Here is a 20,335-nt window from a genome sequence, read left to right on the forward strand (position 1 = left end):
GCAAGCTGGGAAATAAAGACAAGCTGGGAATGCCAGGGCTACCCAGTTAGCAGTAACTGACTTACCAAATATGCTCGAAGAACTGTTAATAACCTAACAACCTGCCCAAGTAAGTCTCTGTGTGAGAAACACCAGACTGGCTGCATTGTACACCTTTGTATTAGAGTCATAGTTCAGTTAGCACCGCCTGTCAGATGGTCATACAGTATTAGAAACCACCATGCACCACCACCTCCACACCTTTTAGATATCAAATAGCGGCCATTATTCAAACCAAGTGTTTTACTCTTCATTCAAAGACGTGTTACTGCTAGAAAAGTTTGTTTGTAGGTTCTGATCCAACACTATCAACGTCTCCATGAAGAGGTTGTTTCAAGCTATTGCGAGATCTGCCGAGCACTGTGTTTAAAGCATACTGAGGACTGTTTGTCTCAACCTATTGCTTCTGGATGTGCTCTCACTCTTAAAGAGAAGTAACATGAAGATGTGCTTTGCCTTCATATTCTATAACAACTGGTGCATTCCTGTGTAAATCCCAGCCAGTACTAATTGTGCTTTCACTTGGATGAACCGAAGGAAACGTAGCACTCACCCTCGCACTGTGTTCCATCTCCCTTGTATCCAGGCTTGCAGATGCAGTTGTAGGATTTGGCTGTGTTCTGGCAGAGGGCGTCGATGTGGCAGTCGTCTGAGCCTTCTGCGCACTCATCTACATCTGCACAAACACAAAACATCAGTACCCAATTAGACAGGAGTTCCTTGATCAATGAGCTCCACAGTGTTGTATGTGATAATTGATATATTGCTGTGATGTGATCACTTTACACATGTGAGCTAACTTAACAATTACAGCAGGTTTTTATATTTCCTTTTTTGGTTTTTTGCCTGTCCCGTTTGGTTCTTTAGCCATCAGAATCGTTGTCTGAAGGCCAACAAAGATACCCAACGGATTTACTTTACCAAGTGGATCATCACGGCCTTGCCGTATTGGTCCATCTGATCGACCTTTGTTGTTGTTATTTATTTTATTTTCAGTTGTTACAGACGGGACAGACATGGCTGGGGGAAAGGACAGGGAGAAAGAAATATGAAGGAAAAGAAAAACAGAGGGGAAGAGGGACAGTGAGAAAGGACACTTAAAAAGAAAAAGAAAAAAAACCTCCCGGATCACCTGTTGAGAGAAAAAAAAAGAGAGAAAACAAGAAAAAAAAAAGAGCAGCATAATAAACACATTAATCTAGCTAAGTGTGAATAACAGTAAATACTAAATAATGAAAATTGTTGTGCAGCACGCAGGACCGACAGCGAAAGAAAGGTGTAGTTTGTGTCTGTGAACAGTGCACACCCGTGTGCACACCCGTGTGGATGAGCGTGCTTGTATTCAAAAAGGGTATTTCCATTTATTAAACAGAAAGCTCCTGTGTTGGATACACTTTGTAACAGTGTTCAGTTGATCTCCAGCAGCAATGGGCAAGTGGTCATTGTTGCACTTTCCCCAGGCAGGAGCGTCCTTTGGTGCCAACACATATATACAGAACATACTTGGAAAAAGATGCTTTGACTTGTTTAATTACAAAGTTTGCCCAGCAGAGGGCTCTGACTGTATTGTTCTCAGCACTGTCTGCAGTACATGTAGCAGAGTGCATGTCAGAGCGCCCAGAGATAATAAAATAGTTTGAGAAATAAATTGCTAAAGTTATTTAAACATAAACCAGTTGTTAATTAACACATGGTGTGCATCAGTTTGACATTAATATTGCCATTGACACATTTGGGTTCATCATATTCTTCTTTCAAACTAGCTACTTTGTGCGATGTGTCGTCCAGTCACATGTGAACACAGAGTGGCCAAGTGTGGAAACAGTTTGAGGTTCAAGCACCCACTGATAACTCCAATGAAACACACTGATTTAATACTGTAACAGTGCAACAATGTTCCAGCACTCAACTTCCACATTTCCATACAGTCTGTGAACTTCATTTAAGGAATGCTTTCCATTCTTGGCCCAAGCAACAAAACTAAAAACTCCAACAAGTGAAAGTCCTTCATTTATAATTTTACGTATGTGGAAGTTTCATCATAAAAAAATCAATTAAAGTATTAAAAGTTAAAGTTCTCTATGCAGAAAAGCAATATAATGACATTATTTTCACTCATACATTATTGTCAGGATTCAACTGTTTTTTATATTTTATATCTAACTGCATGTATCTACTCACTAAGATTGCTTTGGTTTATCTGGGCCCAGATTGTCTGTGCAGAGGTGCTACGAGCTCATTGAACTTTTCTAGGGGAATGCTGTCTCATGACTTCCGGGATGGGGTTTTACCCTACTGACGATGTGTTGTTACAATAGTAATCCTGCTCAGTATGAGAGGAAACGACATTTGTTGTATGAGTTCAGGAACCAGTGGTGCAAAGCTACCAATGTGGGATTATGACAGAAAGCCTCTAATTAAAAAACCTGCCCAGATGCATTGTTACCGTAGCACCGCTGGCTGGTCTCAGATAGCCGGACTCAGCTGCTGAAGGAGAGCTGTTCATGACTGGGCTGGGGGACAGCCCAACGAACCTGATTCTAGGTTAAGGTCTTGTTGAAAGTCATTCCTTGATGAGGCAGCTCATGCGGTAGAGTGGGTGGTCTACCAACTGGAAGGCTGGTGAATCGATCCCCAGCTCCTCTAGTTGAGGTGTCCTTGGCAAAAGTTGCCTGTGATGCATATATGTGCATGTAGGATATGTGTGTGCATGATTGGGTGAATGAAATGTGTAGTAGGAAGTGCTTTGAGTGCCCAGCTTGAGTAGAGAGGTGCTATAAAGATTCTATATAACTACCAGTCCATTTACCATTTACTGAGACATAATCTCTTCTTCTTATCCTGTGTCTGCTCCAAGGTCTCCGCCCCAAAAGCTCACCTTAAACTCCAGTAGGCATCCTAATCAGATGCCCTGACCAATGTTGAGGACATATGTAACTCAAACTTCTACTTAAAAACCTGGGTAACTGTACTCAGGCTCTATTCTGTCACAGCTTGTATTGTATAAAGGTCAAGTATCCACAAACTCGAGAAAATATTGTGTGAACCAGCAAATTAATAAAAGCAAATGAAAGACTGTGTAATTATTCGTCCATTATATCAGACATTTGTGTTATTAGACACAATTTTGTTAAACAATAAGAAAAATGAAAACAGTTTGAGATATTAAAACCCAGACTATTCTGCTCTATGGATCAAAGTGTGAGAGAAAAGATCATAAACCTCCAGGTTAAACCCATGGTTCCTCCAGCTGTTTATAAATGATTTGAATAAAATGATGTTGGTTACCTTATTCAGCTTTATTGTGACTAATGTGGCTCTTTTGCTGTTTTAAATCATTCATTTTACCTTTTTGTTTTGCTTGAGAGTGTGACAGTGAAGGAGAGCTCTCCCATCACGGTGTAGCTGCAGATTACATGCAGAGAGTAAAGGGCTTAACAGCTCTTCAATCGATCAAGTTATTGATAGAGGAGCTGGTCACATCTGGGCCTCAATCCAAGGGCAAAGGGCCAGCTTATTACAGAGGGAATAAACACACACATTCACAGGAAGGGGGGATTCACAAACACGGACACAGAGATGTGTTGGATCCTACTGTCAGATCCTTCACCATCACCACGGAGCTGCTTTTCTCGTCCTCCGCTTCCACCAGAATACAAAAGGCCAAGGTGTAGGCTAGCTACAGGCGATGAATACCCCTTAAAAGGAATTTTCCAATAAATAATTTCCCAATGAAAAGAAAAAAAAAGTTTGGACCTAATTTGTGTAGAAGTGAGAAAGAGAAAGCAAAGAGTGGTCTGAGGGTGACAGCAACAAGTTATAGCGTTTTATTTTATTAGATCATAGGAGGGGGGGTTGAGGGGGGGGCAGGCATATTAGGAGTTTGTCTGCACTGCCTGCATCGTGGTTCACTAAATAACCTCACCCTGTTCCCAGAGGTGACAGTCTTAACAATATGCTCCTGCTGCTGCTACTACAGGGTCGTTATTGGCGCCTGCTGCCTGCCTGTTCCTCCTGGGACTTTTGAAGGTCCTCCTGTCACCTTCACCAAACCCTCCTCACCCCACATTTACACACACACACACACACACACACACACACACCTTCCTCCTCGTCCCCTCCTCCAGCTCTGGAAAGGACACCAAAGCCGGACACGAGATGCTACGTTTCGTTAAATGACTTGCGCCGTCTCACCCCCTCAGTAAAATCCTGAAAACAAGCAGCGCTCTCACTCCAAATCAAAGCAAACGAGAGCCCAGACCATAGATCAAGCTGTGGTTTCCGATTGAAACTGACCTTTGCGCGCAGGAAACAGAAGTTCCGGTGAAGTCTGGGAGACCACTAAACCCAATTGCGCGTCACAAATGCCGCACAGAGGCAAAACGGTGATGTAAAGCAGAGGTCCTGCCAAGGTGGTGTCACTTAGCTTAATAGATCAAGTATGCTTTTATGAAACGCCCGAGTTAAATTCACACCGAGCGAAAATAGTGCGCAAACGCGAGTTTTCAGTGCCATGAAGTGTAGTTTTTGCACCAACACAGCGCTGTTATATCACATGAAAACAAGTGCCATGTAATGTCATTGCTGTATTAATACACAATGCGATTGTAATTAAATGGTATGTTTAAAGACGTCTGGATATTTGAAAGATTGTTTTAAAGTCTCCAGCCACAATATTCCAAGAAGGTTTTCACTCATCATTTCCTCATCGGAGCCGGCAAAACAGAAGCCACCACAAAAGTACTAATGGTTGACAATAAAGCAAGACAGAGAGGAAAGGGGAGCGCTTACCTGCCAGTCCGGCATTCCCCATCACCCCGCAAGTATTTATGAGGAGGATAAACAAACAAAAGTCCCGGGAAAAACAAGCGCTCCCCATGCTGACAGACGGTGTGAGGATTCAGCACGGCTTTTCTGGGGGTTTGGACTGGACTGAGTGGTGTGTGTGTGTGTGTGTGTGTGTGTGTGTGTGTGTGTGTGTGTGTGTGTGTGTGTGTGTGTGTGTGTGTGTGAGCGTGCGTGTGCGTGTGTGTGTGTGTGACAGGAGAGGAGGAGGACCGCTTTCAGTGGACTGGCAGTGCAAGAGAAGAGAGAGAGAGGGGGAGAGAGAGACGGGGTAGGGGTGGTGGGGGGAATCCTAGCTTTCTGATTGGCTGGTGTATGCCGGTAAGAACGAGAGAGAGAGAGAGTGGGCGACTACAGAGTGGCTACGACAACGTGATGGAGGTACTCGGGTTCTTTTCAAACTCAAAACTCTGCGATAAAAAGATCATTGTGAAAAATGACCAAAAAAGCCAGCGACCCCCAAGACATTCCAGGAGTTGATTTTTTAATTTTTAAGAATTTATTAAAGTTTTCCCGTGTGAAATCACTGGTATAGTAACCTCTCCGGGCCTCTTTATATGACTAAAACAGTTAGGCATTAGTGTGGATATAGCCTGAGGCCACGGAGAGGGAAAGGTACTTTTTGGTCAGAACCCACGCACATGACATATGACAAATACCGATGACACTTTATTTCTAACATGCCAAAAGTCAAACGCGCCACTAAAAGCTTTCGCCGGCGATACAGAGAGTGCTGTCAGCGCGCATGCACTTTTCTTTGAGCAATCCTAGTCGGTGGTTATGAGTAAGAGCAATCTATTTAAATGTCTACAGATATTATTTGCTTTAAAATGCACGTCAGACTGTGTTTCTTGCTTGGGTCAGATACATAGACTGTATATAAAAGATGAACACGGCCATCACACAGTCACTCACTGGTCTGTGATATTTTTAAAATCACTACACTATTCTTTGCTCCTTTGCCATCACAGCATCGTGAGCAGAGGCTGGCTTTGAGACTGAGGGGCACCGTATGCTCACATGGTAGTGAGCTGTAGTCCTCCTCTGATGAACAATACTCTTACTTACAAACTAGACAACATGCTATATATAAACCCATAAATCTATTGTTAAAGCCTTTGATGAGGGCATGGATCAAACACACCAGGGACTATTTCCCCCCAGACTATTGAATTATTTGTGTGCAATGATTTTTAGCGAGAATGCAGGCTTAAGCAGCTTCCTCATTAATGTTTCAGACATCTTTTACATACAGCAAAGACCTCTGGTGATCCTTGCCTGGATTCAGATCTTTGAATCCATCCACCCTCTAGTGGTTAGAGAAAACAAAATTCCATCCTCCTAGAAACTAGCTGTCACACTGAGGATTGAAACTGAGTGTACTTAAAGCACTTTCTGATTTCTGGTCAGTACGAGATTGGTGGAAGTGTTTGCTGGTCACATGGTTCCAGAACAAACCAAATCAAGCACTTGGTGTAAGGGTTGGTGACGTTTTAATGTGTTCATTTTCATTTTTAAGGGCTTTATTGGCATGGATGTTTAAATAAACAAATATCCAGAACATACAATAAACAATAAAAGCAATATAAATATTTTCCTTCTTCTTCTCTTGGCAGCTCCCTTTGTTTTCAGCGGATTACCTGCCTCCATCTCACCCTGTCTCTTCATCACACATGCCTACATCCATGAACCCCGGTATGGGTGCGTTTTCCTTTATCTCCCTGAGGTTCATATTTCACAGGGAAATTACCTATAATTTTAATCTTTTAGGATGACAGTGTTTCTCATTCCTTCCACATTGATATGTTTTCTGAATTGTAACCGGCATGACTTTGGAGCTTTCATGGATTAGGAGGACACCTAGTGGCCTGATGTCAAGAGGCTAAGAAGGAGTAGCAAATTAGGAAACAGGCTTTTGGGGGAAAATGAGTATGTAGTCATTTGACTGAGAGGAAAAGCACAAAGAAATGTAGGGATAGTAGGAGGTTCGCTGTCTTGTGACAAAATATTCCACATGTTCTGAAGGGTCAGATATGGCCTGGCTTCTCTTTTTGTTAGATATATCCAGATAGAACTCAAGGACTACAGCTCATGACCCTGTAAACATACATATGTGAAAATGAACTTATTTTTATCAGACAAATAGGCTTTATTAGTTCAAAAAGTTATTTAAAGCTGCTGTGTGCCTTACAGGTGTATTAGTGATGGGTTCAATAGGGTCGTGAAAACGACCCTTTCCTCTCTGTCTTGCTTTATTGTTGAACACATTTATTCCCTCTGTTTAGCCTCTATGTGGAAGTCGGCGACGGGGAGACGACCATCTCCTTCTGCTGGACACCCTCTGTCAACGTGACTTTGGACCCACCCAGAGCCCCGAGTGGTTAGTAGAGTCGCGTCTGCATGCGTAGTCGTCACGTGACTCGTTTATATGGCGGACAAGTCCAATGACGTCAAGTCTTTTATCGGTCCGCTTGACTGTCATGCACAGACCTCCAGGAGGCAGGTCGGAGCAGAGCAGCGCTGCATTCCATCCAATCACATGAAGAAGCCACGGTGATGCCTTTAAGAGCCAGAAATGTGTTCGCTTTGGCAGTTACAATCCTATTTGTTTCTTCTCCTCGAGATTTTGTTTTTGTTACATTACCGCATACAACCTGTCAAAATGTCCTAAAATAATGAATAATGAACGGAGTCTTTTGTGGGGACAACAGTGTGCCTTTATTTTCGCGTTACAGTACAAACAATAGCTGATAACTCGTATTGACATTACAACAAGAAACTTTCAATTTACGTTATTTCATTCAGTTTCAATTATCAGCGAACAGAAACATGACCACAATAACTTTCACCGACTGTCAACATTTACCGAATGTGTTATCCTTGATCGAAGCTCCGTACATTACAAGGTGTACGCGAACGCAGCACTGAACCTCAGCAACTGTCATGGCGTCTTCCTTGAAGGGGGTTTGGTACTGGAGAAAGTAGCTGCTGTCACTTATCAGTTTCTCCGTATTAAAGCGCAGCTGACGTGGAGTGAAGAGTTTTGGGGCGCCGGTAGTTAAAATGGGGACTGTCCATGCTAAGGTAAAGCTTATCTCATCCTAACCTTTAGGTGCATTTTATATCATGACCTCCCTGCCCAGTGAATGCTGCAGGCTACAGACTCACCAGCATGTGTACTTCACGTACTGTCACACGCAGTTAGAACAATAAAAAGCGACGCGTCAAACTGGTTGGTTGCTGTTGTTGATTAAACGGCTACACTTTGCCTTTAGCTCACATAAAGAGGCGAAATGGAGTTTTTCTCCTCTGGTTTGTCACCGTGTTTTGGATAAAACACCTGGTTATAGTGATTATATTTTAGGGGCCTTTGCTGGCTTCGAGTATTAAAAGGAAAAGACTAAAATTTCACACCTGTGTGAAAATTATTTTCCAGTACAGTATTGTCATTCATTTGTCATATTCCATACTGCGTTTCAGTACTACTGTCTTTGCTAGTACTCCACGTCCAGCGACTTTCACTGGTTATAGGACATCAGACACTCCTTCCTGAAAGCTCCACCCACTGACTGTCTTGCCCTTCTTTTCCAGCTGGTTTTTAAAGGTGCCATACAAAGTGTTTTTTTCCAATTTGAGACTTTTTATTTCCTTCTTGCACGGTGACAAACCATTTCAAACTATAAAATACAGCATCAGACCTGGAGAAATAGCAAATTTAACTCTTTTATGAACACTTTTTCATGTATGTTGCAAAAGTAAATTTTGTTTCGGGTATGCTGTGTTTCCTTGCATTAATGCACTTTATTTGTCCTCGGTGCAGAGTCTGGATCCACTCCCAATGCATGGCCGGGACTTGGATGTCCACCCTGAAGATTTCATGGAGACTCCAGACCAAGGGCAAGACTCCAAACAGGAGATCCTTGAAAACAAAGATGTGAGTAGTTGTCAAGGCAAAACATGCTAGTTGTATGTTTGTATGGTTTATTGTTTTATGTCATGTATGTTCTGCAGCTTTGGATGTTCATATTAAACGTGGCCAAGTATCAACTAAAAACTTAAACTGCCCATACCGTCACAATTGGATGTAGTCAGCTCATTTGCTGTGTAGGGTCATCTGCTACAAGCGCAGCATGCACGCGGACAGGCAGAACAGCTCGCGAGCTGCCTCTCAGCAGGCATCCAGAATTTGGACGATCACAAGATCGGTTGGGATTTAGGGTAAAGGGGTGTAAAGAGAAGGAAGGTAGAACAACACTTGTTTCACACTCGATAATCTTAGGCAGCACTCAAAGGACTAAATAAGGTAATACAACTTTTCTGTACTGTGAGTCACACAAAACCGACGTAGTGTCCTTGGTGCATGCAAACGGCCATCTTTTCTATATCAGTTGTTATACAGTGGTCTTGTCTCCTAAATATTTCAGACAGAATTTGAGCTTGAACATATATTGATGTGCTTCTTAGAAAGAGCCATGCTCATTAGTGCAGTCCCACTGATACTAACAGGGACTGGACTCTCTCTTGACCTGGCTACCTCTCTGTCACGATGGAATGGGTGACCTGCAGCTCTTTGTGACAGAGACATACTGGTGCAGCACAAACAACAACTGGAGCTGAAGGAGATCTTAAAGCAGTGTTTTCTCAGGAGTAGCTCAGGTACAGTGTTGGCAACACTAGCTTTTAGATATGGGTCAAACTGGAAATAGAGCACAAGTAGCACACTGACCACTGTCGGGGCACCTGTGGCTGCGGGGATCTGCTAATGGCAATCTCAGGGGTTTGTTCCCACGCTCTTTCAGTCCACAGTCTTTTGGGCAGACACAGAACCCAGAGTGTGTGCATATATGATAGGTAAAGGGAACTTAAAAGCATACAGTTAAGTGCTGTATGAGTGTGTGTTAGCGAGAGAGAACTGAAGAATGTGGCTTGTAGTCTTAAGCGCTCTGAGTGCTCAGTGAGAACGGAGAAGCCACTGGAAGCACTTTACACTATGACTCACGTCCCTCCATTAGACAGTGCTTTATTCTGTGCACCTCATCTGTCAAACACACACACACACACACACACACACACACACACACACACACACACACAGATAGATGCCTTTGTGGTTTGTGTGCCAGCTGCATTTTGTAGGTTAGGGGTCTGTGAGAAACCACCAAAAATATGGAATGAAACTATCAAGATGCAAATGAAGTGCAGACCTTAATTCAAGGAGTTGAACAAAATGATTGCATTGATTGTTAAGAAGCTACAACACTGTTTTATTTGTGTGAAATGTCTGGAGATGCTTTCTCTTATTCAATTTCAAACTGATAATTGTGAAAACTGTTTGACTGTTTCCAGTCCTAAATGTATATGTGCTTGATAATACAGTGCTGAGCATAGCTGTAAAGTGTTGTGGACCACAATGGTGCAAAAAAATAATAGTAATTGCTGTGATCCTAACCAAACTCCACTTCATACAAGTGTACGAACTGTAAACTGAATGTAGGATACAGTAAGATTGCCATAGTCCATAATGCAGTGTGTTGACTATTGCAACCAGAAGGTCATGCAATAGGATATGACCATCCTAACCAGATATGACACCTGATTAAAAGTAGCAGTTTTTAAAAGAAAATAAGTGTTTGGTGACGATGTGACTTTTATCCTTGATCACAGGTGGTTGTCCAGCATGTGAACATCCAGGGTCTGGGGAGAACCAAAGAGGATCTGCTTGGCTATGAGATCTCTGATGTTTTCCATGCCAAAAATCTCATTGATGTATGTATCATAGTTCTACTTTTCATGAAGGCATCACGGTCGTCTCAGTGAGTCTATCTGAGATCCGTAAATAACCGCAGAGGTCTTTTTTCAGGTGATGAAAAGAGCTCATGTTGCTAGACAGAGGCTGCTCCGCCTGGGAATCTTCAAAGACGTCGAGGTTCTGATTGACACATCTGAAGGTAACAGATTTACAACTGTAGCCCAGAACAGAGCATTGATTTCACCTGCATCCACATCAGTGTTCACTGTCTGCTCTCATGTGAAGCAGGGGATGGTCTTTAAAAGTGACTGCATAGTGAGCTAAACACTCAGCTGACAGAAGCATTCTTTGTTCTGATTGGACCTCATTCCTCAGGTACAGACGCTCTGCCCAATGGCCTGGATGTAACTTTTGAGGTGACGGAGGTCAAGAGGCTGACAGGGAGCTACAATACCATGGTTGGCAACAATGAAGGAAGCATGGTGAGAGACACAACAGCTGGCATGTTATTTAAGCTGCATGTGTTAACAGTGATGAATAACTTGCCCAGTTCGTATTATTAATAATAATAATAATAATAATAATAATAAATTTTATTTATAAAGCACCTTTCAAGACACCCAAGGACACTGTACAATAGGATAAAACACGTAATAGAACAATGACACAACGAAGAACAATAAAACAAAAGCACAAGATAAAATGAACAAACAGTGGGTTCACAGTGAATATGCAGATTTGAACAGATGGGTTTTGAGTTGAGATTTAAACTGGGGGAGAACCAGTGTTTCTTATATCTGTGGGTAGAGAGTTCCACAGCCTGGGAGCAGAGCAGCTAAAAGCTCTGCTTCCCATGGTGGTGAGGCGGAAGGAAGGCACAGAAAGCTGGATAGAAGAAGAAGATCGAAGCGAGCTTGCAGAAAAGGTAGAGCTTAACAGGTCAGAAAGGTAAGGAGGTGCGAGGTTATGAAGGGCCTTGAAGGTGAGCAGAAGAAGTTTGTATATTATCCGGAACTTCACAGGGAGCCAGTGAAGTTCCTGAAGAACAGGGTGATGTGCTGGTAGGAGGGGTTCTGGTGATAATGCGAGCAGCAGAGTTCTGAACCAGTTGAAGCTTATGGAGGGATTTATGGGGGAGACCATGCAAGAGAGAACTGCAGTAGTCAGTACGGGAGGTAGACTGGGTGTAAAGAGAAGGACGTAATCTGTTTATGTTATGTAGATGGAAGTAGGCAGAACGGGTGAGATTATTGATGTGAGATGTATAGGAAAGTGAGCTGCTGAGGATGACACCGAGGCTCTTAACCTGAGGAGAAGGGAAAACTGTGGAGTTATTGATACTGAGTGAGAAATGGTTCGCCTTCAAAAGGTTGGATTTGGTGCCAATAAGGAGGATCTCAGTTTTATCCTCATTGAGTTTTAGAAAATTCGAGCTAAACCAGGATTTTAATTCAGATAGACATTCTGTGAGGGAAGAAGGTGGGAGGGAGGAATCAGGTCTGCAGGGAGATATAACTGGGTGTCATCAGCAAAACAGTGACAGTGAAGATCAAATTTGTGGAAAATGGTACAGAGAGGGAGGATGTATATTCTGAAGAGAAGAGGGCCTAAGACTGAACCCTGGGGTACACCAGAAGTGACCGGGAATGGGCGAGAGCGGAATGATTTCAGTTGAATAAACTGGGACAAGGAGATATGATTGAAACCAGGCTAGGGGTGTGTCAGAGATGCCGAGAGAGGAAAGTCTGCTTAGAAGGACGGAGTGAGAGATGGTGTCAAAGGCTGAGCTCAGATCCAAAAGGACGAGAATGGTGAGAAGACCAGAGTCAGCTCCGATTAGAAGATCATTAGTGACTTTAAGTAAAGCAGTTTCTGTACTGTGACATGAACGAAAACCAGATTGAAATCTCTCGTAGATGTTATTATTAACCAGGTGTGAATGAAGTTGAACTGCAACTACTTTTTAGAGTATTTTAGAGATGAAGGGTAGATTAGAAATCGGACAGAGGTTGTTAAAGTTGTTACGATCTAAAGAAGGTTTTTCAGTATGGGAGTGACCGAAGCAATCTTGAACAAGAAGGGAACGATACCGGTGGTGAGAAAAGAGTGAATGATAGCAGAGATGAGTGGGAGTAAGGAAGAGAGGCAGGATTTCACAAGCCCTGTAGGCATGGGGTCAAGATGGCATGTGGCAGGCTTTGATTTACATATAAACTCAGAAATATCAGATAAATCAGGAAGATGAAAAGTGGAAAACGGCTCAAAATAGAGAAAAGGTTCTGGAGAGGGGGTAGACACAACATTTGAACTGAGTTGCTGGTGGATGTTATTGATTAATATAATAATAAAAACACTTATCAGACCTCAGAACTGCCTGTTTGCCAGCTGTGTGTTTGTGACCCTCTGTAACGTCTCTCAGGTTCTAGGTTTGAAGCTTCCCAACATGTTCGGGCGAGCTGAGAAACTTACCTTCCAGTTCTCCTATGGGACCAAGGAGACGTCCTATGGCCTGTCTTTCTTTAAGCCCCAACCTGGACACTTTGAACGCAAGTATGTGCACAAAATCCGCCTTTTGTGTTCTTGTTCTTTCACTGTTTTCCAGTCAGTTGGACTCTTTTTTTTTTGTTTTTTCTCCACAAGGCAGTTCCTCTGTTCAGCCTTGTTCAGAAGGCTTTCAGTTTTTTGACAAATGGAGACATTGTTATGTGATTTTTCTCATATTCTTCCATAACTGCAATCAGCTACATTCATATACACTTCACTCCACTGTAGACTGAGCTGTTAAACAGAGCAGGAATTTTTAGTACAGCTTTTCCAAACAGGCTTTTATTTTGGATGCTTTGACTTTACACACAGAGACAGAATTATTTCACAAACATCAGAAACTGTCAGGGTTAAAATTATTAGTCCTCCTGATGTTAAGAGGGGAACTGCAGTGGTTTGAATCATATCTATGTAATAGACTCCAATTTGTAAAATATGTAAAAATTGTGTATGTTGCTGTTCTGTGTCTTGTGTACTGTTTGTTTGTATATGTGTCTTTCTTGCTGCTGTTACACCCAAATTTCCCCTTGTGGGACAATTAAAGGATTATTCTATTCTATTCTATTCTATTCTATTCTATTCTATTCTAATTTGTTCTTGCAGATTACACAATATGATTAATTATGGAGTTCCACAGGGTTCAGTGCTAGGACCAATTCTGTTTACATTATACATGCTTCCCTTAGGCAGCATCATTAGAAGACATAACATAAATTTTCACTGCTATGCAGATGACACGCAGCTCTATCTATCCATGAAGCCAGGTAACACACACCAATTAGTTAAACTGCAGGAATGTCTTAAAGACATAAAGACCTGGATGGCCGCTAACTTTCTGCTTCTTAATTCAGATCAAACTGAGGTTATTGTACTCGGCCCTGAGAATCTTAGAAATATGGTATCTAAGCAGATTCTTACTCTGGATGGCATTACCTTGGCCTCCAGTAACACTGTGAGGAACCTTGGAGTCATTTTTGACCAGGACATGTCCTTCAACGCACATATTAAACAAATATGTAAGACTGCTTTCTTCCATTTGCAGCATAATACTCCCACCGCCGTGTTTCACTGTGAGGACGGTATTCCTTTGGCTGTATGCCTCTGCATTCTTTCTCCCAACATAAGCAGCATCTCTGTGGCCAAAGAGCTCTACTTTTATTTCATCTGACCAAAGGGTGTGCTTCCAGTATTTCCAGTATGCCTAGTCTTTTTCCAGCTTCTCTTTAGCAAGCTTCAGTGTGTCTTGATGGTGTCTCTTCTGCAGAAGTGGAGTTATTGGTGGTCTACAGCCTCACAGTCTGTTCCTGTCTTCACTGAGGGTACTGTCAGGCTCTTTAAGTTTGTGCAGCTTCCCCGTTTGGAAGGGATCAATGCATCTACCACAGGTGTTCAACTCGATTTCACTCAATGACCAGGCAGATCTTTTGTTTTTCTTTCCTCTTTAATCCTCTTTTCAGCCATAGATGAAAAACCGGCTGCCTCCCTTTATTTTATAGACACATCAGTTCCACACAATCTCCCTGCTGGTGACCACTTGTTGAAGGAATTATAACGGGGGTTTTTTCCCAAGTGACAACTTCCTGTCATTCCATAGTTCGCCTTCTTTTCTTTCCCGGACAGAAAAATAGACACAAGTTTAGTTCTGCCTGCCTATCAATGTGTCACTTTACTTATTGCCTCAGGGTTCACCGCCTCCTAAATTCCCAACTTGGCTAAGTCCTTCACTGGTATCTGGGCAGTTGTTCTGGGGTCTGTAGATGCATTCAGCTCATTTGGATTCACTTCAATTCCAAGAAAGGCACCGGGAAAATTTTGACCAAAACTTTCAGTTTCATTGGTGCCTAATATTTTGTCCTTTCTGTGGTATTTGCTGATACAGACTGTTCTTCATAGTCACAGCTTGCTGTGTTTCACATGTGTTGATCATAATTATTGATAGTCCAGTAGAGTCAGTGCATTGTTTGGAATTGTGCAACATGTGTGTTATTGTTTTACAGAATAGCATTTTCAAAATGTGATACCAGCGGAAAGTGGCCAGTAGGTGTCACTGTGGCAGTGAGAGTCGGACTGGTTCGAAACTTCATTACACAAATGTTTTGAGCATTTTAAACCTGGATATGTTATGATTGTTTTGCACCTTTTGTACAGGTTTGAAGGCTGAGGTCCGATCTTAGAGAATCATGCTGATGCAAAACTGTCTGTCCTGTCTGGTTCCCCCATAAAAATCCATTCATGCTTTACAATGGCTTCTTTAAGATGTGGCGATCTATAAATATACATAAAAGTTTGTACTTATAGTCTGTACCCACCCCTCCATCGAACTACCATAGGCTACACAAAGGCTCTTTGTAATGTGAAGAAATTGTCCTAGGACTGGGTGGGGAACTCCAGGCCTCCAGGGCCGCTGTCCTGCAGGTTTTAGATGTGTAATTGATCCAACACAAATGGCTAAATGACCTCCTCAACATGTCTTGAAGTTCTCCAGAGGCCTTGTCATTTAACTTGTTTTCTTCATTCCTTTACCAATAGGCATCTATGTGTTGAAATGTATTTATATTCAGATCCTCTTGGGTTTTTTTCTAAAGTGCCGTTGTCTGTTTCAGCCTCACCCTCAACATGTACAAAGTGACTGGCCAGTTTCCATGGAGCTCCTTAAAAGAGACTGACAGAGGCGTATCTGCAGAACTGAATGTCAGTGGAAACGATAGTAAACAGAAAAAATGATTACAGGTATTTCGAGAGGGAAAGACTTGAGTTCCATTTCTGTCTCTCTGCAGTTTCCTCTTGGCGTGACCAACCACACGCTGAAGTGGGAGGGTGTATGGAGGGAGCTGGGCTGCCTGGCACGCAGCGCTTCCTTTGCTGTGCGAGAGGAGAGTGGACACTCACTGAAGTCTGCTCTCTCTGTATGCCACTGAATTATTACGGTTCCTTTCAAAATGTGCTTTATTATCATGTCATGGTTGTGAGAGTTATTGATTATTGATGATTGCACCAGTTCAGCAGATCTCTTGTTGGTTTTGTTTGCAGCACACTGTGTCAGTTGATTCAAGGAACTCTGCCATCTTTCCCAGCAGAGGTGCCTTACTTCGCATCAACCAGGTAAGTGTGCACACAGACGTACACTCGTACACATCTGTCTGCCACACTTTTGGCTCTTGACATTAGATTTGAAAAGTAGCAATCCCCACATTTGCCAATATGTATTCGACCTCATCTGACCTCTCTGACAGATACGTGTGTTACGACAGACAGACAGGCCGTAAAGGGAAAAATGGTCTAGGGGGATTGCCACAGTGGATGTGCCTTAGACCTGAGTACAAGTTTTATGAGAAAACGACCCGATAAGTCACTAGATTCAAGTCTTACTAAATATAACACCATGGTTCCTTTTCACTCCAGTCTTCCCCCAAAGGATCTTTATACTTACACATGAACCTGAATTCTGTTCATGAAGAAAAAGTAAAGTTTTTGCTGCATGTGAGATTTTTTACAGTGTATCTAAACCCACAATGACAGAACTACTCTTCCAGTGAATGATTTTGTTACCAACATCAAAATCACAATGATCAGTAGGTGTTGCAGGATTGTAACCGAGTGTGTGTTTATCTGTAGGAGCTGGCTGGATACACTGGAGGAGACGCCAGCTTCTTGAAGGAGGATTTTGAGCTGCAGCTCAACAGACGGCTCTTCTGGGATTCTGTAAGAGTGAAATAAGTCACACATGATCTGTTCAGTATGATTCTGTACTAAAATCTGTGTTATGGAAGGTTTCACTTGGTCATTTTATACTTATGTGTATGTCAGCCAACCAGCAGGGGACAAAAACGTCGGTTGTGTTAAACTAAATGTGACGTGTATAAGAAACGTTTGATGTCTCCTCAGGTTTTGTCTGCCTCTCTGTGGGGTGGGATGCTGTATCCCATTGGAGGACAGCCGAGCTGCATAGCTGACAGGTACACCTGATTTCTCCAAGAGCTGATGTCTGACTTTGACTCACCAGCTCTGCTACAGTAGACATCAGCACGTAAACTGAGCTTTTTGAGCAGTCAGTTACTCTAAATGAAATATAATGAAGCCCATTTTTAGGGGATTTATTGTGAGTTTGCTATGAAGGAGGACAATTATTTTTTATAATTTCTCTTTTAGACTTTTGTACTTACCAGTGGAACTGCTCTCGGCTTTCTTTGCCCAGTTTTTGTAATTTTGTCATCAAACTGTCCCCTGATGGTGAAGTCATTTTGTATTTTGTCCAGGTTTTACCTTGGAGGCCCAACTAGTGTACGAGGATTTGGGATGTACAGCATTGGGCCACAGAGTGAAGGTAAAGTTGATTGTGACACTGACAACAGACATCACCAAGTGTTCTGTCACAGCAGTCTGCAAACTATGAGCTGTTTTTCTGTCACGAGGCTTACGTTAGGTAAATTGTAATTGGGTACGCTTCTATGTTACACTGTTTCCAAATGACTTGACAGCCTGCAGCCAACCTGAACCAGGTGAATATATAGGAATCAGTCCATTTACCAAAAGTTACAAAACCAACAACAGTTCAGGTTGTTGGTTTTGTAACTGTCTGAATGTGGATGGACTCCCATGCAGCATATTAACAAGCAGTGCAAATACAGAGCTTAGCAGCACAGAAGAAGAAAGTGGCCCCATTGTTAGTGTAATAGACAGTTCACTGTGGTTCCTCTGTGTGTTCTAGGTGACTATCTGGGTGGAGAAGCATACTGGGCAGGTGGTCTGCACCTCTACACCCCTCTACCATTCAGACCAGGCAAGGGAGGCTTTGGAGACCTTTTTAGAACACATTTCTTTCTCAACGCAGGAAATCTGTGCAACCTCAGCTATGGTGGGTGAACACTGTCCTCTGAGATTCAGCTTTTTCTTTTTGCCCCTTCCACTCTGTCTTTGATACGTTTGCCTGTTTGTGGCAGTGGTACTCTTTCACAGTAAGATATAATACGTTTATTTCCATCTAGGCTTTGTGACGGTTTTTATTTACATTTTTTTGAGAAAGTTTTTTTTTCTCAATCAGCTGTTACTGTTTAACAGAAACGATGCTGTGAATCTGTAGTGTGCAAGTTGTGCTGGATCATTGTTCCATGTTATGTTGTGCAGGTGATGGTCCACGAGCACACCTTCAGAAGCTAGCTGAGTGTATTCGCTGGTCGTACGGAGCGGGCATTGTACTGCGGCTTGGAAACATCGCCAGACTGGAACTCAACTACTGTGTGCCCATGGGAGTTCAGAGTGGGGACAGGTAGGGGGGCGGTGCAACATGACCACTCCATTTTACAGGGTTCAGGGTTTTCTATAGATACAACATGGCAAGGGCATGGCTAACTGGTTAGCAGCCACTGAATTTTCAAAGAGTAGGAGGACCGTCCAAAGTCAGGTGATGATGGCGTTATTCTTTCAGGTGGAAAAAATGAAAAATGCTGAAACTACCTCAGTGAATGGCACAAACTGGGACTACTTTCAACCTAATGTAGTAACTTAGATTTCCAGTGAGTGAAAAAACAGTCCAGCCTGCTTTCAGAGCCAGTAAGGGGTCTACAGTTCAGTTAATACCTATTGGTAGAATTTAATACACAGCAGGTTAGAGCTTTCATGTGACTGGACACGCACGGTGTGGGTTTGTGGGTCCAATAAACGATGAGTTGAGGAGTAAGTTGCCTGTTCCTGGGAGCGCTGGGTTAGAAGAATCCCACAGGGAATCAGAGCAGTCTAGTATTTCCTGTTCTTTGTTTTCTGTGACACAGTGGTAATCGCTGTGATGTCATACCTGGGAAAGATATGAGATCACAGCAGTGTTGTAGTGTTGTCCTGAGGCATTATTCATGTTTTTATGAGAGCACAGTGCTGCACAGAACACTTAGATTCAGAGTACTGAACAGCAGAAACACGGCTGCATGTAAACTACAGATAACCTTCCAGCTCGTCCTTAACTCTGCATGTTTTTGGCTCGATATCAATAACTGACATAACTGACATAACTGACTTTACGTCAATAACTGACTGACTGACTTGTGTTTCTTCTCTCCTCTGTAGGATATGTGACGGTGTCCAGTTTGGAGCTGGAATTCGTTTCCTGTGACCTCATCGCTCTGCTGCCCCGAGTCCTCCAGTCGCTGATGTGAAAAGGGAAATGTTTTGTCATTCGTCACCTGTAACTTGTCGTAGACTGTGTAACACTAGCATGGATCCTGGATAAAAACGTGCCTGACCTTGCCAAACTCTTCTTTTACATGCAACAAAATGATAGTAAGACATTTTACAGACCTGAGCTGATTGGACAGTCAGAAGCAACCTGATATAAAATGTGTTTAGCAGTTCTGTAAAAAACCCAACATGGGTGAAAAAAGCGTTTCAGCAGTCATTAATCAATGATTCCTCTTCATGATTTGTTTGGTTTTCCTTTGTTTGAGGTCAGCAGCACTGGCACCTTGTATGTGGTAAAATAATCCAACCAAGTTGTTTCCTGTGGCAACACAAAATAAATGATTTCCAGAATGTTTAAAGATATTCTGGGCATGCAACAGGCCATCCGCTTCTCCAGGAGCGTCACATACACCGCACGCTCTCCTGAGCTGGCGTGTTTGCTCGAATTGTACTTTGTGATGGACTGCAGTATAGAAACCAGCACTTTTTTGATCACGACGGTGGCGCGGGAAGGAAGCGAAGAGGAGCGGCGTTCCCGTGCTCATCTGTCAGACGTGCAGAGGCAGGAACCCTCCCCCGAGCAGCATCCACCAACAGTGCTCTTACCTCTTTTTGATGTTGTTCAAGCTATTCACAAATAAATCCCATCTGCTCCCTGCTTTCTTTTCTCTCCTGTTTGGTGTCTCAAATACACGCTCAGAATTCAAGTGGATAAAACTAAAAGAGGCAGGTAATCGCTCTTTTATACTTTTTAGTGGGTTTGTTTGAAGCTCTAATAAGAGCTTCAAATTGATACCACGGACGTGTGCCAAGATTTAAGTATTTGTTTAAATGTTTCTCACAGTAAACATTTTCTTCAGTAGAGCTTTCTCTTTTGAAGGTCAGGGCTCTGGGGCAGTGGCCTAGTTTTTAATTTTACAACAGCAAATTGTTCTCCTTTGTTGGGTTTGACCGTGACTAAATTGATAACGTTTTGGACCGCAGCCTTTA

General features: G+C 42.6%; 2 protein-coding genes across 5 annotated transcripts in view; one reads left to right on the plus strand and one right to left on the minus strand.

Annotated features, from left to right (window-relative positions):
* Positions 1-6,442, minus strand: part of scube1 (signal peptide, CUB domain, EGF-like 1) — a 144,213-nt gene extending 137,771 nt beyond the window's left edge. For both annotated transcript variants that reach the window (XM_031734808.2, XM_031734807.2), the window contains exons 1-2: positions 4,831-6,442; positions 593-715 (exon numbers count right to left, since the gene is read on the minus strand). In XM_031734808.2, the coding sequence (XP_031590668.1) occupies positions 593-715; positions 4,831-4,918 (211 nt within the window). In that variant the 5' untranslated portion in view covers positions 4,919-6,442. The remainder of the gene's footprint in view (positions 1-592; positions 716-4,830) is intronic.
* The window catches only part of samm50l (sorting and assembly machinery component 50 homolog, like), a 32,948-nt gene extending 12,945 nt beyond the window's left edge, over positions 1-20,003 (plus strand). For 2 of the 3 annotated variants that reach the window (XM_039600695.1, XM_031734812.2), the window contains 16 exons: positions 6,501-6,579; positions 7,170-7,264; positions 8,705-8,818; positions 10,549-10,650; positions 10,745-10,832; positions 11,009-11,115; positions 13,053-13,183; positions 15,781-15,868; positions 15,955-16,083; positions 16,208-16,279; positions 16,793-16,879; positions 17,063-17,133; positions 17,434-17,501; positions 17,886-18,032; positions 18,302-18,443; positions 19,235-20,003. In XM_039600695.1, coding sequence (XP_039456629.1) covers positions 8,723-8,818; positions 10,549-10,650; positions 10,745-10,832; positions 11,009-11,115; positions 13,053-13,183; positions 15,781-15,868; positions 15,955-16,083; positions 16,208-16,279; positions 16,793-16,879; positions 17,063-17,133; positions 17,434-17,501; positions 17,886-18,032; positions 18,302-18,443; positions 19,235-19,280 — 1,374 coding nt within the window. In that variant the 5' untranslated portion in view covers positions 6,501-6,579; positions 7,170-7,264; positions 8,705-8,722 and the 3' untranslated portion in view covers positions 19,281-20,003. Of the gene's footprint in view, positions 1-6,500; positions 6,580-7,169; positions 7,265-7,611; positions 7,969-8,704; positions 8,819-10,548; positions 10,651-10,744; positions 10,833-11,008; positions 11,116-13,052; positions 13,184-15,780; positions 15,869-15,954; positions 16,084-16,207; positions 16,280-16,792; positions 16,880-17,062; positions 17,134-17,433; positions 17,502-17,885; positions 18,033-18,301; positions 18,444-19,234 lie in introns of those variants that run through there. The other variant, XM_031734809.2, reaches the window with a different exon arrangement.
* Positions 20,004-20,335: the final 332 nt, after the last annotated feature.

The sequence above is a fragment of the Oreochromis aureus genome, linkage group 17 (assembly GCF_013358895.1).
Source record: "Oreochromis aureus strain Israel breed Guangdong linkage group 17, ZZ_aureus, whole genome shotgun sequence".
NCBI lineage: Eukaryota > Metazoa > Chordata > Actinopteri > Cichliformes > Cichlidae > Oreochromis > Oreochromis aureus.